The sequence below is a fragment of the Octodon degus genome, unplaced genomic scaffold (assembly GCF_000260255.1).
Source record: "Octodon degus isolate 3935 unplaced genomic scaffold, OctDeg1.0 scaffold00052, whole genome shotgun sequence".
Classification (NCBI taxonomy): domain Eukaryota; kingdom Metazoa; phylum Chordata; class Mammalia; order Rodentia; family Octodontidae; genus Octodon; species Octodon degus.
The window spans coordinates 3,291,222-3,307,892 of NW_004524628.1; the positions used below are offsets into that span (position 1 = coordinate 3,291,222).

General features: G+C 46.3%; 1 protein-coding gene and 1 pseudogene across 1 annotated transcript in view; one reads left to right on the forward strand and one right to left on the reverse strand.

Annotated features, from left to right (window-relative positions):
* LOC111817231 (uncharacterized protein encoded by LINC00116-like) overlaps positions 1–12,329 on the forward strand; it is a 29,077-nt gene extending 16,748 nt beyond the window's left edge. Inside the window, 3 exon segments of the mRNA XM_023717367.1 lie at positions 11,114–11,229; positions 11,232–11,517; positions 12,225–12,329. Of these exon segments, the coding sequence (XP_023573135.1) occupies positions 11,114–11,229; positions 11,232–11,423 (308 nt within the window). The 3' untranslated portion in view covers positions 11,424–11,517; positions 12,225–12,329.
* A 2,391-nt stretch (positions 12,330–14,720) lies between these two features.
* LOC111817228 lies at positions 14,721–15,154 on the reverse strand (annotated as a pseudogene).
* Between the last annotated feature and the right edge of the window lie 1,517 nt (positions 15,155–16,671).

The window sequence follows — 16,671 nt, forward strand, 5'->3', positions numbered from 1 at the left end:
GATAAGGCTATTAAGAAGTTTGTCATTCGGAACATAGTGGAGGCCACCGCCGTCAGGGACATTTCCGAAGCGAGTGTCTTCGACGGTTATGTGCTTCCCAAGCTGTACGTGAAGCTGCATTACTGTGTGAGTTGTGCCATTCACAGCAAAGTGGTCAGAAATCGATCTCGTGAAGCCCGTAAGGACCGAACTCCTCCACCCCGATTTAGACCTGCTGGTGCTGCCCCACGACCTCCACCAAAGCCCATGTAAGGGGAGCTGAGTCTTAATGGACTGAAGAAAACTCTTGAGAAAAAAATAATAAAATTGAATGTTACACTTTAAAAAAAAAAAAAAAGAAAAAAGAAATCAGTGGGGCAATTCCTTAAAAACCTAAAAATAGAAATTCCATTTGACCTAGCTAGCCTCCTCCTAGGTATTTTCCCAAAAGAGTTAAAATCATTATATTACAGGTATACATGTATATAATAGCGAGATCTTGGAAACAGCGTATATGTCCATCAACAGATCAGTGGATAAGGAAAATGTGGTATATACAATGGAGTGCTGCCCTGCTATAAAGATGACTGAGGCATTCATGATAAATAGGTGCAACTTGAGAAGGTGTTTGGTAAGATAAACTAGACACACAAGATCAAATATTGCATGGTTTCTCTTAGTGAGAAAATATATATATATATATATATATATATAGAGAGAGAGAGAGAGAGAGAGAGAGAGAGTTCACCAAAAAAAAATGTATACACAGATACTAAATTTATTGATGCATCACAAGATGTAGTTACTTTGACCTCTACAGTTAGAAAGGTGCTCAAAGTGTGGGCATGAGCTTCCAGACATTTATTAGCACAGTGAAATCCTGCTTGGGTGACCTTGGTCACTGAGATTGCTACATGTGCATTTTCAATGTCTTCTCTAAGGGCCAGCAGTGTAGCAGGTTTCTGTAATACACAATATCCTCTAGGGGCCCCCATACAAGGGTAATAGTATCTGTTGAAAAAATCACGCTACTTTTCTTTTCCTAAAGTGTGTGCATATTTTTTTGTGCATGTGTGTGTGTATGTGTGTAAGAGAGAGAGAGAGAATAGATAGAATGAATGAATGCAAAACAGAAGAGAAATAAGTAAGAAGTGGGGAGACATTCAAATTCTTCCCAAATTACAAATTCCACTGCTTTAAAAAATGTTTCAGTAGACATGGTAATTTGTTTCGTTTGTACTACTAGTTTGTCTTAGTTCATTGAAAAGAAAGGCCTGTGTTATCATCTGTTTCTTTTTAGTAAGAACCTTTTTGGTTTCTGTCTTGTACTCTGAGTAACTACTTTGAAGATTATGATACACAGTGTAATACTATTGTTGTTCTCTTATTATTTGATTATAAAATTTTGTTTTATCTTTTTCATAAAATAAAGAACCAAGTACTAGCTAAAGCTCCCCCAAAGGCTTGAGTGTTCAGAAGTGAGTCTTTTGAAAGATGGTTGGCTCTAGGGGAGCTGCTAAGGTCATCAGCAGATAAGTTCATTGATGGGTTCGTAGCTAACGCTGCTGTGAGCTGCAGTCTGGGTGGCGGAAGCGTGCAGTGGGGGCGTGCACGGCCTGCAGGGCCGGGATTCTTGACCCCAGCCTGCTCCATCTCTGCTCCCGGCCACCAGGGCTTGGGCAGCTCTGCTCCACCACAGCCTTCCTTCGTGCCTTTTCCCCTGGAGCAGCCAACCACGGACTGAAACCTTGGAAATCATGGAGCCAAAATAATGCTTTTCTCTGTTAGATTGACCACGTCCGATATTTTGTTCTAGCAGAAAAGCAGTAATTGGCTGTATATCTTACCATCACTGGCAAGAAAAATGCTATCCCGTTTGCCTCCGGACAAGAACACAGTGCCACCTGTGGCGCACCCTTGCCGAAAACTGGGACCTGATCAAGTCTCTGGACCTGACACCAGCTGCGAGGACTCCAGTGGAGGAACGCATCAAGTGGCATGCACAGGAATCAAGTAATAAAATCCAGGTGGGGGAAAATTCCTCAGGACAAAAACCGATTTCAACAGATAAACTAGAAAAAGGGAAAGGAGAGGCCTCTGTGAGTCGAAACAGATTTAGTGGACACCTCAATCAATTTTGATTTGGATTCTAGCTTGAACAAATCTTAAAATAAAAAATAGATATGAGACAGAGAAATTTGGAGCAGAGGGGGATAGCTCAGTGGAATAAGTTTTTGCCTGGCAAACACAAGGTCCTGAGATTGATCCCTGGTACAACCAAAAAATAAATAAATAAATAAAAATCATGAGAGAAATTTGGGCTCTCGGGAAACTTGATAATATTAACGATTATTAAATTTTTAGATGTAATGGTGATGTTATTAGCTTCTTAAAGGAATTATTATGTTTCAGAGATAAACATCAAAATACTCAAGAATAAAAATATTTGTTGATTTACATTAAACTAACCCAGGATGATAAGAGGCACACAGGCTGAATGAGGTTGGCAGTTCAGTCCCCGTCCTGCTGTGCCATCCCCACCCCCTGGCGTGCTGAGACAGCAACTGAGACTGGGCCCGGTGGTTTGCGCCTGTAATGCCAGCGCTTGGGTGGTTGAAAACAGGAGGATCACTACGAGTCTGATCTGTGTAGTGAGACCCTGTAGACCCTGAACTAAATACATATAAATAAATAAATAAATAAATAAATAAATAAATAAAAGAGTGTAGCCTAAATGAAGGGATCTCTAAACTTATAGGGGCCTGGGGAGATAGCTCAGTGGAATAAGTGCTTGCCTGGCAAGCGCAAGGTCCTGAGTTCGATCCCTGGTACCGCAAAAAAAAAAAAAGAAAGAAAGAAAGAAAAATGCAAGACAGTGCTCCAGCACTGCGCCCAGGGCCATTTTACACGACAAACTCAACCAAAGGTACCCACAAAATTGGCACTCCATAGATAAGGGAAAGAAAGACACTTGTCTGTATGAGAGCTAAAACGAGAAGGTAGACTGTCACTGTGCTCCACTTCAGCAGGGAACATGCACACGTGAGGACTCCAGGGCTTTGCCGTAGTATGCATTCTGTGAATCTGTGCAAAGGCGCTGCAAGTATTAAGCACACAGGTGTCGCTTTGGGGGAAGGTTGGTGGGCTCACACATACAGAATCTAGAAAAAGGAGGAACAATTATATTTCACTGGCCCATGTTTTTTCTTATGGTGGTTGGATGAATAGACAAAGCAGACATTTATGAAAGAGCCGTGGTTGTTTTAATGTAAGGTCCAAAGACAAAGACATTTTACCCAGCAGTGAGGGGTTTCTGCAAGTTCCCCTGCCTACCCAGAAGCTTTTTGCTGAAGTGCCCTCAGTCTCCTGCAGCAGGAGAACCTGTGAACACCCCGATTTTGCTGCAGCCATCCAGCGGTGCATGCTACTTTACCTCTAGGACCCTTCACACACACAGCACCCCACCACTCCCCATTTCTCTGACCTACCCATTGCCAACCACACGTCAGACGCACAGCTCCAAGGGGGCAGCTGAACTTGACAGGAAGCACAGGAGGAAGAGCAGGTCTTGGGAGATGGAGGCGGAAGGTTGTGTCTCAGTGGGTCTCAGCAGGAAAAATTACACTCCAGTCTGGAAGCTCTGAGGGAAGTTTAGTTCCAAGATTATTTACAATTTGTGGTTGGGCTGGAGAGGGCATAAAGTGCTGCAGGGCTGTGGAGCAGAGCTGGCACCACCGTCAGGGTCCACCGCAGTTCAGAGGGAGAAGAAGCTGCTGTGGCAGAGTGCGGGGCAGTGTGCGGAGTCACGGCTGCCTCAGAGCAAAAGGAAATGCAAAGCCCTTTGTCCAAAAAGCAGGAGAACAGTGACATCAACAGTGCTGAAATACAAAACTTTTCCTCTCTTCTTCCTCTTTCCCTGGCAGTTGTTTCTTACTTGTTATTTAGTGTCACACTCCCCCCCAGCACAGAGATGTAGGAGACAATTCCAGGTCCTTGTCTCGTCCAAGAAGCCACTATTTGTAATCCCAAAGTTACGTTATTGGAATCCCATCAAATTGATTCCAATCTACCACTTACAATGCAACCCACGGCGAAAATAAAGACACTAAATTATATCTTCAATCATTGGGGAGTCAAGGGGCTCTAAGACCAGCCATGAAGATGGCTTTCTGGAATCAAGAGCGCAACCCAGGGCCTCACCCAGTTTTATTCAGTGGGGGAGTGGCTTGAGGATTGACTGAGACTAGTGAGAAACAGACTACTATGAGCAGAGCTAGGTGGGTGGCCTCAATTTACCTCTGTGATATGCAGAGAGGATATGCAGAGAGAGTAATCTGCATTATATAGTGTCTAATGTTTTGGTAAGTCTGGTGCTTCAGCTTTGGTGTAGCCTTTCAAGCCCCAGGAAGTCATGGCCTCTGTCTCCAGGCTCGATCCCAGCTGGCGCCGCGGAGCATTAGCTCTACCGTCCTGTCTCCACCCGGCTCACATTAAAGAGCAGCAGGTATAGGTTACCAGGGAAACACGCACGCCACCTTCAAAGACTATCACCAGCACCTCAGGGAGACCAATACACATTGCTTAAGGCCAATTGAAGGATAAACAGAAGTCCTAGCCAGCTCTGTACATAATAATACAAGGAAATAGGGTCCGGCTCAGTCAAAATGGAGACAATCACTCTTCTTTCAAGGAGAGCTGCTCAGGTGGGCCTCCACACAGAGACTGTCGGGGCTAGAACATAATTTTGCAGGCATCTGCAGACCCTTGCTTTCATCTCAGCAAACCTCTACTCCATACTGTTGGGTTCTCCTCCCTCCAGCCACCTCATGGGATGGACATGCCTTGCCCCAGCCAAAGACATTCCCATGGCTGCCACTTCAACCATCATGGGAGAAAAGGCTCCCCTGGGTATTTAAACTTTCATACTAGGATGCACCTGGCATCTGGATGGGGAGCGGAGAGGCTCACCCCACTAGAGTTGCCCATGGAGGTGTCCGTGGTGCTGGGAATGTGGGAAAATGGTGACTACCGTGGTCCCCTGGGCCCCATGTATCTCCACCTCACCAGGCACACAAGAGGGAAGCAGCTGGTACATGGGGTGGAGAGAAGAAGATGAGTTGGGACTGGGTGACCTCGTGGGGAGCAGGTGGCTGCGAGCTCTGCCTCAGGATAGGGGATATCTCATGAGCCTTGACTCCATGTCCCACACATGACCTATTGTCTAACTACACTTTCCTATAAAACACACATGAAAAGAAAATTATTAAGAATGTCAAGATGGCTCTTGCAGAGCTCTACCCCCGAGCCTGGGCCCTTCCGAGTGTGGGGCTGTATGTAACTGTGCTGATCCTATACCTATGAGGTCAGGCCTGAGAGTAGAGGGACACAGCCAGCTAGAGATGACTCCATAGAAAATGGGGTCAAGGAATAAAACCCCAAATTCACCCTTCTCCCAACACCTGGTTGAGTCTCTTCATTGGCAGAACCCAAATGGAAACCAGGCGGAAGATCACCCACACTGTAGAATCTCCACAGGTCAGTGTGCTAGTGCAGATGGGCAGGAGTGAAAAAGATTTAGAGTGTAACCGAACGCCAGCTTCACTTTGACACCTGAGCTTCCACTCTTTCTTTAATTTGGGTGAAAAGGAGATAGTATATCATGAAAGAGTAAAAATCAGCTTGACCATTGCTATGGTCAGAATGTGTGTGTCCCCTAAGCTTATGCTGAAACCTAACCCCTCATATGACAGCACTAAGAGGAAGCCTTCAGGAGGTAACAAAATTGTGTGGGTGGGGCCTTCATGAATGGCATTAGTGCCCTTCTAAAGAGAGCCCAGATGTTTCCTCATCCTTTCTACCACGTGAGGATACAGCAAGAAACCAGGAAGCAGACCCTCACCAGATGCTGAATGCTGGTGCCTTCAACTTGGGCTTCCTGGCCTCTATAAATTCCTGTCCATAAACCACTCCAACTTTTATCCCAGTAGTTTGTTATAGCAGCCGAATGGACTAAGATTGTCACACTCCCACCTGAATCAGGCCGTGGTGATGGAACCTAAGTGTCACTGTTGCAACCCCTGAAGTGGCTGGTCCTGAGTCCTAAGTCGGACTGACATTTGTTCCTTCTACCACCTGATCCATGGTCCCCTTGGCCTTTGTTAATCAGGTTCTTTAGTTGGCAGGCTGATCCAACCTTTCTTTCCCATAAGAAATGGTAGTTCTGTCTTCATTGGATTGCTATAGTTTTCCATATTTACAGTAGGACATCCCAGTGAATCCCTCAGATTCAACATGGTTGTCCATGCCCCACTATGTAGCAGCAGCACAAGTTCTCCTGGCTGTTGGTACCTACTACCAGAGGCAAAATAGTGGGCCCTAAATGTGCACATTGGTCTAGCACCACGAGTGCCCAGAAGAGCTGGAATCAAGGGCGTTTTCACTTTCACTTCACTGGGATTAGGACCATGCTACTTTGTAGAAAAGGTTTCCTTTGAGTACCAGCACTGCTTTAGTTTGGATGAGTGTCCTTCACAAGTCCACTAAGGCTTGGTCTTAAAGGTGGCACTTTAGGGAGGTACTGTGGATCTTTAGTAAGTGGGATGTGGTAGGAAGTCACTGAATCATTGAGGGAGTAACCCCAGAGGGGACTGTGGGACCTCCAACCTGTCATGTCTTTTGCCTTGGTGCCTAGTCCATGATGTAAACAGTGTGTGCCACTGGGGATTCCTGCCATGGTGTGCTTCCTTCACCAAAGCCCGAAACAATGGCACAGTCTGATCTTGGACTGGACCTCGAGAACCATTAGCCTAAACAAATCTTTTCTCTTTATAATCTTTCTCTTCAGGTATGTCATTGTAGTAACATGAAGTTGACTAATACAGGTACCTCCACATCCTAGGATTATCAAAGCTACAAAGCAAATTATTTGAGAGTGTTATTGACTAGAACAGTGATGGGGCACTTTTTCCCTCACCTGAGTCCTGTACATCTGGTAATGTGAGATGTACAGGATACATTTAGCGCTTGCTGGCTTAAGGTATACCCATGTCCTGGAGGCATCACTTGACTCTTATAGGTGCCCAACTACCATTGGAACTCCACTGTCATGGGCCAATCTAGTAGTTTATAAAGCCAGCTACTTCTCTGGTAAGACCACTGGGTTCCATGATCTCAAGCCCCAGTTTCTGAATACCCATTCTCAATTAAAGATGTGTTACACAGCTCTGGGTAAGGCCTTTTGTCCAGTTCTGAACAGTGGTACTCACATCTGTGCATGGCCAGAGGAACCAAATCCATTCCCAGAACACGTGTTATTCCTTTGAAGACAAGTCATTGACCCCTTAAAAGGAAGAAGGGTTCCCTGGAATCAACCGGGCAACTGGCTAACTTCTTCTCTTAGTTACTTTCTCACTACTGGGACAAAATACCCAATACACAGTAGTTAAAAGAAAAATGGTTTATTTTATCTCACAGTTTGTAGATGTTTCATTCCATAGTTGCCTGGCTCCAAGGCAAGGAGACATGATGGGAGAGCATGCAAAAAGAGGAACAGTTCACGATGTGGCAGGCAGGAAGCACGGAGCCTTCCTTCTCTTCCTTTTTATTCTATCCAGGCTACAAACCTATTCATTTGCTACCCACATCCAGGATAGGTCTTCCCCTCTTCAGAAAATCCACCATCCACATTCAGAATTATGCTAAGCCAATGAGTGAGCTAACCCAGTATCCCACAGCCAGATCCAACACCACTCACTCATGATCCACTTCCTCTCCAAAACCCTACCTATGACCTCATGGGACTCTGGGGACACATCTACCACCAGGGGCTGGGGAACGTGGGTACCAGAGCCCCCCCTCAAAATGATCTTGTCAACCTGGGTGGCCCAGAGCCTGTTCTCTGCTCATGTCCACTAGTGGGCATTCCACGGAGATCCGCTCATGAACCGGAATGTTCCATTTTCATCACATACATGCATTCACTCTTCATGGGAACTTTAGAGTACAAAGTGGCTGCTTCATACCCTGGAATCTGGAAGTGGCATAGGAACCCAATTCCATGTAAACTTTGGATGAATTTATTCATGAGCAATAAAAGCATAATTCTATAAATGGAAACCTCTTCTCCCTTGGTAAGTACTTCAAAGCCTTTTTTTAATGCTAATCTTTTTTTTTTTTTTTTTTTTTTTTTTTTTTTTTTTTGGTTGAACTGGGGATTGAACTCAGACCCTTGCGCTTGCCAGGCAAGCACTTATTCTACTGAGCCATCTCCCCGCCCCCCCGGTAAGTACTTCAAACAGCAAGCTCATGGTGCAGTTAATACATCATTTAAAAGATATTCTGTCATCAATTAACTCAAGACACTTGACTTTCAGCCAATTCATCATCCAAATTTAATCCTCACCTGAAAGCTGCTTTACCTTGACCAAATCCACTAAAATGCATTATCGAAACAACTCACCCAGAAGGAAAATATAAGGTTTTGAGTTTGGGATACATTGGCCTTTGACTTCCCAGGCAGCTCTATCTTGGCCCAAGTTGCCTCTTGCTAAAATAAGGGCCCGTCTGTGGGCCTGGCAGCTCTGCACATCTAAGCACCTCCCATGTTCAATGTCTGCCACGCATGATCTGGCTTATTTTTAGCCAAAGGTATCTTGAGGGTAAGCACAGAGTTCCAAGTGAAGTTGGAATTTCACTGGTGGCCCAAGTACGGAACTTCAGGCTGCTAAGACCTAAAAGGCTCCTTAAAGACATCTTCCAGTGATTGGATCTTACCAAACTTGTGTTTTGCAAATGAGAAACTGAGAGCCAGAAAAACATATTACCTTCTTCTGTGGTAAATGAACACCACACCCAGCATCCATCTATCTATCTATCTGTCTGTCTGTCTGTCTTTCTTTCTTTTCTCTCTCTTTCTCTCTCTTCTTTCTCTTTCTTCTCCTTCCTTCTTTTCCTTCCTTCCTTCCTTTTTGCTTACTGTTTCTTCATGTCTCTGAGACAGAGTCTCAGACACTGTATTTCTTTTCTACTGCTGTGTGTGATGCCGTGAAGTACCTATTTGGTCTTAGTCTAGCCTCCTGGCATGCAGCTTCCCAACTCCTTGGACTTTCTGTAGTGGTAAAGTTGTCTTTCTTAGGCTGATGTAATGATCAGGGGCTCCAATATAACTTCCTGATAGGGGCTGGGCACTGGAAAGACCACGCCGTAATCAGAAGGTTGGGTGGGACTCCCGACTTCATCCCCCAACCTCTACAGAGAGGGGAGGTACTGATTAAATTGCTCACCATTGGCCAATGATACTCACATAAAAATCCAAAAGGATTGGGTTCAGATGAGCTTCTGAGTCGCTGAACACAGGGAGATGCTGAAGGGTGCTGTCCCACCTCACCCCACGGGTGGAAGCTCTGCAGCCCTTTCCACACACCTTACCTACACCGCTCTTCCATCTGGCTGTCCACCTGCACCTTTTGTAAGGCCCTTTGTAACAAATGGGTAAAGTGGAATGTTTCCCTGAGTTCTATGAGCTGCCCGAGCAAATTAGTCAAATCTGAGGTGAGGGTTGTGGGAACCCTCAATTTATAGCCAGTCAAAAAGTATAGGTGACATCAAGTGGAGGGCTCTTGCACACCGAGCCCTCAATTTGAGGACTCTGACACCATCCTTCAACTAGACACGTGTCATTGAAACCGAATTTGAGGACACTCCGTGGTGTCAGTTGAATTGGTTGGTGAGTGCTCCCTTCCCACACCTGATGTCACAAGTATTGAGTGTACTGTTTGTGACCTGGGTTGGTGGGTATTGAGAAACCAGCACTTTCCATGTATCTAACCCCGTGTAACACATCACCACGAGCCTAGCAGCTTCCAGCGCACCTTTATTATTTCACACTTTCCATGGGCCACAGCTGAGCCATGATTTAGCACTCTGGGAGACAAACAGGCGGATCACAAGCTCCATTCCGCCTGGGCAAGTTAGTACTTAAATAGAACTTGTTTCAGAATAAAAACTTTAAAAAGGTCTGGAGATATAGTTCAGTGTGAAAGCCCCGGGTTCAATCCCCAGCACTGCGAAAAAAAGAAAAGAGAATGCCAGCTGTGTTCTCACCTGCATTATCTAATGGGAAGGAATCTACTTTCTAGGGCATTTGGGTTGCAGGCAGTGTTCATTCCCTTGTGGCTGTAGGACAGAAAGCTGCAGCTCTTTAGTGCTCAGGCGTATCCTGCCCTTCTTTGGGTTCTGTGCTGTCTGTGAACGTCGTGACATACCCATTTACCTGAGCAAGCTGCCAGGGAAGTCTTCAATCTGTTAAAAAGTTTGTACAGCATAAAGTAACAACAGTCCCGACATCTCACCACCTTTGCTTCATTGCGTTAGGAGCTCATGAAGAGCCTGCCAGCACTTCACAGGAAGGCGTCCCCCGAAGACCTCCCCCAGCAGGCGGGAATCATGGAGGGCCCCCGGGAATTTCATCCTTAGAAATGGGTCCGCTTTTCCTATCCTGACAATTCTGATCTGTGTCAGGGATCCCTGGACCTGCACAATTCCGTGTGGAGGTTACTAGGCCCTAAGGTAGCTAGTGCGACCAAAGAACTGAATTTTTAATTTTCAAAAATTTTTAATGGATTCCCACTTAATTTTTAAAACAATTCTAAACTTAGTTATTGGAAAAATACCCATGTGTTGAGAACAGCTTGACCTTGAGTCTACTTTTTCAGTTACAAATACTATGCGATCTATTATCTTCCCCGAAAATTCAGTATTCAAACTGAGAAGTGTGATTAACGCCAGATTCCAAAGACTTAGTATAAAAAAATTAAAAAAATAAAAATAGCAGGAAAAAAAAAGATTGTATGTTGAAATGACGTCCTGTACAAATTGAGATAAGTAAAATATAGTATTAAAGATAACGTCATCTGTTTCAATTGGTTTATATTTTTTAAACTCCAACTAACCAGAATGATTTAATTACACACGTGGCTGTTGCTGACAGCAAATAGAATTTAAGTCTGGATTTAAAATTGGGTTGGCAAGACGCCAGCGTTAGCTGATCACGCATGACAATATCTGATTCACGTTAAACATTAGAACAGGGTAGAAAGATGGGGACATCCGGGGGGGGGGGGGGACAACGTTTGAGACATCGCACCCTCGCGTGGGAGGAGGCGCTACCGCGCCTTCGGGTCCTTTTTGCGGAGCACCCGGCCTGTAAACGCGCTGCGCGATTTGACCCCGGCGTCGCGCCGTAGGCCACGCCGCTTGCTCGGCGGGCGGCCGCGATGGGGGACGTGTCGGAGAGGACGCTGCAGGTGTCCGTGCTGGTGGCCTTCGCCTCTGGAGTGCTTGTGGGCTGGCAGGCAAACCGGCTGCGGAGGCGCTACCTGGACTGGAGGAAGCGGAGGCTGCAGGACAAGCTGGCCACCACGCAGAAGAAGCTGGACCTGGCCTGAGAGGCGGCGCGCGGGGGCCAGCGTGGCGATGCCCGCGGGAGCCCCGTCCCCGGCGGCTGCGAGCCGGGTCCCGCACCCCGGCGTGTGCTGCGCGGTGAGCGGGCGGGGCGGCGCGCGCCTGGGGGGACACCCGGCTGGGCGGCGGCGGGGAGGCGGAGCGGTGGTCTCCAAGCACTTGTTCTCCGGTGTAACCACTGTGTAGTTAACTGCGATTTTTTAAATGGGAATGCCTTACCGTGGGCAAATAGGTGCACCCTGACATTTAACTTCAAAATGGGAAATACTGCAAAGAACCACATAAAAAAAATTATATCGATCGTGATGTGTTTCTGCTCCCTCCCCTCCCTGCAGCATTCGCGTTGGCAACATCCCAGTAGTCCATCTGGGCGTTGAACTTTTGGAAATGCCCACCCGAATTCTTGGGCGGTTGTTGGCCGGGGAAGGTGGAAAGAGCTTTGGCCTGGACATCGGAAACCTTGCGTCCAGGAATAGTTTTGTTTTTTGTTTTTCTTTTTCTTTCTTTTTTTTTTTTTTTTTTTGCGGAACTAGGGATTGAACTCAGGCCTCAGGCCCTTGCGCTTGCGCTTGCCAGGGAAGCACTTATTCCACTGAGCTATCCCCGGGGCCCAGACCTCTCAGGCATAGTTTTGTTTTTTTTTTTCATCCGAGTTGTGCCACATCATTTTTCAGGGCCACAGTTTTCTTGTGTAATATCTGATCTTATAGTCCATGGCTTAATAAAAAATAATTCGGAGTTAAAGATTATGTATTACTAACTTTATTTTCTCCTGTTTCCCGCAGTTTGTCGACGATGGATGTAAAAGCACTGGGAAGAAATAATTTCTTACTGGACTTTATGAATCTATTTTTAAAATAAAAAATGTTAACTCTTTGGACCTTTCCCAAAGGGAAACGAGTGGTGCTTGTCTTTACTGCATCAGGAGACCCAGATTCTTAAAGCTGAAGTTTGTTGTTTTGAGCAGCCATCAGTCCTCTTTCCTGTGGAACCTGTGCCAGTTCCTTGGTACGGTGACAAGGGAGAGTAGCGATGGGACCATTATGGTCTCATTACTCAGCCTGCTTGCTCAGGAAAGCAGGACAGTGTGTACCATAGCTGCAGTAAGGATGGTAAATGTAAGGCCTGTGCACAATGTAAGTTGTTTTTGGCTAAAATCTCCTTTATGTGTCATGAAATATACATGTGAAAGAGAAACCCTCTTGCATAGAGAGGTCAGGGATAAATCCTAACCATTCTCAAGATTGAGTGACCAAGACCCCGGTTAATTTTGAGATGCAAGAGGTGTTTTGTGGCACACTGTCCTTGCCACAAAGATTGTGTATCTCAGCTCTGTTTAAGATGACTTGGGATAGCTGTTTCTGAGAGAGCCACGCTTTCACTTCCCATTTTACAAGGGCTGCTGTGCTTTACTAGTTCCAACTTTTTCTTCATTCATTCTGTAAATGCAGAAGGTGGGACTGAAAGGCTGATTCTTAGACCTCCACCCTATGTGGGCCAGTTTCCTGAAGCTTCCTACTCATATCACTCCTTGAGGCTCAGAGATCCGAGGCTTTGTGAAATGAGGTAAGTTTCTTGAGGCAAATGTTGTCTTCAGACTATTGGAATATGCCCGATGAAGCCTCTGGGTTCTGACTGGTTGGTCTAATTTGGTCTCTTTGGGCCTGTTCCACTGTCACCATCCTGATGTACCTGATCTTTCCAACGCTGATTCTCACTATTCCTTGGCTTCCCCGTTTACACCTCGCATTCCTCATAGATCACGCCACCATGTAAGATAAAGGCTACTAGCTGAGAATTCCTGCCTCTCTCAGCTATAATTTTGACCAGGCTGCCCATTAAGCAGTTATAACCTTAGCATCTACTGAAATTCGGGTGCAGATCTATAAAGTTTGAGTTCATCCAGTTGTGCCTAGCTTGGGTCTGGCTGCTGTGCTGAAGTGGGCCTGTTGTGCCCCTCTGACAAGATGTTCTGCTCCTGGATTAGCTGGGTGGTTCTGGCCCCTAGCCTCTCTGCAGGACTTCAGCTGCAGAGTTTCACCTCAGGCCTGTATGCCAGGCCTGGGTTTTGTCTGGAGGGGTCCAGAGAGCAGGACAGAAGGACTCGCTCACAAGTGGGCCTAGGCTGGGTCCGGAGGGATCCAGCGGGCGTAGGAGAGCGTAGATGCTCTCCCACACACTCGACAGGCGTGTGCTTGGGTTGGGTCTCCAGGCTGCCCATTATGATCACCTAGGGCGACATTAAATAACCAACCCCTTGCCAGGCACACTGACACCCATCTATAATCCCAGCAATCTGGGAGGCTGAGTCCAGAGGATCAAGTTCTAGCCCAGCCTGGGCAACTCAACAAGAAAGTAAAAAAAAGGCTGGGGATATAGCTGAGTGCAAAGCTGCTGGGTTTAGTTTCCAGTACCCACCACAACCACACACACATGCACACAAAAGTAGCATGTGGCACATGCCTGTAATCCTAAGTAATTAGGAGGATCAAATGTTCAAGGCTAGCCAGAGTGACACAGTGAGACCATGTCTTAAAACTAAAGAGTTGAGGGTATAGCTTAGTCCTAGAACACCACATAAGGCCCTGGGTTCAATCACCAATATGAAAATAAGACATCCCCCCAATAACAATCCCTGTGTACCACTCCCCAGGGATTTGGGGTGACAGACTATGGCCTGGACATTAGGATTTTTAACCACTTAACAGTTTGCCCTGAGCATCACTGGCAGTGCATTTGTTACGTATTGACTGTCCAGAGCATTGCTCAGACGGGTGTCATTTCAACCCATCGATTCTTATGTTGAATACACTTAATACAATTGTCATTTTCTATTTCCTGTTACAAACAACCAAACATACACAATTTTTAGTTATCCATTTAAATAACTGGACTAGTGAGTGGTTGGGGCACCTCAGATAATTATTGCTCCGTTGAGGTTGCAACCCATTGTTTTGGTAAGAAATTTTTGTGATTTTATTGTATCATGAGGCATTGTATCATCTGAGCAAATCAGTATTTGGGTGATAAGGCAGCTGCTTTCTTTTTCAGTTCTTTGGGTCACCACAGCAACTTGTCAATGGATTAAACAATAATAATAAAAGGACAATCTTTTGCATTATTTAAGTCTTTCCAAGGCACATGCTAGTGCAGCACAGACTTCTCCTGCCTCATGCAACTAGTCTAGCGCCCAAACATCATGCACAACACTGGCAGCAGCTGCAGCAGCACACTGCACCACGTCTACCACAGCCCTGCTTGCTGATGTAGGATTTTGGAGCATCTGGAGGAGTGGAACAGTATCAGCAAGGGGGAGGAGGAAACAGCATGAGGGCCTGGCTGGGACAAGGCCAGTTGAAGTTGTGCAGGGCAGGCCTAAGCATATTGGTGCGAACCCAAGCATCACTGATGTTCTTTAGTGGGAACATCCGGTGGGATGCCATGATGGGGACCTCATCGGCCTCGAGCTGGCACACACTATGCTGATGCAGCTATCTGGTGTAGGCCGATGGTCCAGCGTCATGATGAACAGGAACAGAAGGCTAGACAACTTCTCCCCAGTGCAGCTTTCCCCTAGAACTGCTGTCCTTCCCATGTAAGGCATGATGGATGGATCAATGTAAATTGCCGGTTAAGTTCTGCCTTTATTAAATAACTGGTAATAATGTTAAATGAAGCTGTATTCAATCTGTGCCCAAATTATCTTGTCTCCCATTCCATAGTATCACCTGGTATCACTTAGACCCATGTTGGCTCTGGAGGAAGCCAGGTGGCACTGCCCATCCCTGGATCTTTGCAGACTTGTGGCAGACCATGGGGCTAGGGTCTGCCTGCTGTAGCCTACCTGCAGAGATGGCAAGATTCTAGCCAACCAGGCCACTTGGGGTGGATCCCTAAAAGCCCCATCGAATGGTCAGGATCAGAAAAAAAGTCTGGCCACAGTGCAGGCCACAACACAGGCCAGCACACCAACCATGACACCGCATGGTCCAGATAGGCACCTGCCTGGCTCTCAGCATGGCTGCTGCCTCAGAGGACTAGAGGGGCCTGAACCCCTTGTTCTTGAGGCTCTGCCTCAGTCACTTTTCTTATCAGGAGAGACACAGGGGCCCCTTTCCAGGCTACTCTCTGGCCTTGGTTGTATTCTGTAGCCTGTCCTTGTCCCCACTCCCATCCCAGGACCTTCCCCCCAGTACACTGTCTAGCACCTGCAGCCTCTTCCTGTTTAGCCTTTGGTCAGGAAACACAGGTCTTGACTTAAGATTCCACTGAGAATAAGCAAACTATAGCTACAGAGAACACAGCATCTTGTAAACATGATGTTAAAAGTACACAAGAAACCAGTGCAGGGGCCAGGGAGATAGCTCAGTAGAATAAGCACTTCCCTGGCAAGCACAAGGGCCTGAGTTCAAATCCCTGGTTCTGCCAAAAAAAAAAAACCAAAACAACAACAACAAAAAGAAACCAGTGCACACTGCCTGATTCCACTATACAGTTCAAAAGGAACCAAAACAAGTTTGGGTCGTTGTAACCTAAGGTAAAACTAAGAGATGAAGAGGAGGGAAAGGACTGAAAAAGCATTAAGATGTGTCCTGTACAAGTACCAATACCCCGTGTGATCGTTATGTGCTGCAAACTTCTACTAACAAAAAATAACGGTAGAATGTAGCTTCGGTGGTTGGAGTTGAGGGTGCTAGGAACTAAGCGACGACATGGGGTGCACGGAATGTTCTGCTTTTTAATCTTGATGCAGTTATATGCTGTGTGTTCAGCACGTGCAAGTACAGTGAGCTGCACCTTCGTGGTCTGTTTTTCTCCATGTATACACTTGAACAAATACATAAACAAATGACACTTCAGCCCGGCCTGCGTTATTACATGCTGTACTGAACAACACCATTTAGATGAATGTGCTCCATCATTTCGGAGACGAGCGTGGACCATCATCATTGACACTCAAGGGGAATTCTGCTGTAGCGTTGTCTGGGAGGTGAATTGAGAGGCTTGCGTCCCCTTTGGGGAAACTGAGGCTCACAACGGAGAACTCATAATTTGCTCGTAGACTTGCTGTAGGGCGAATCACCACCACCGCCCTACAGAATTCAGGATGGACCACGTGCGAATTCAGAAGACGACGAAACATCCGGAATACCCCAAACGGCAAAGAGTAAACAACTGCCTTTTTAAAAGTGCGATATGCCCTAGAACCAGGCATCCCATGGGGGCTGAAAA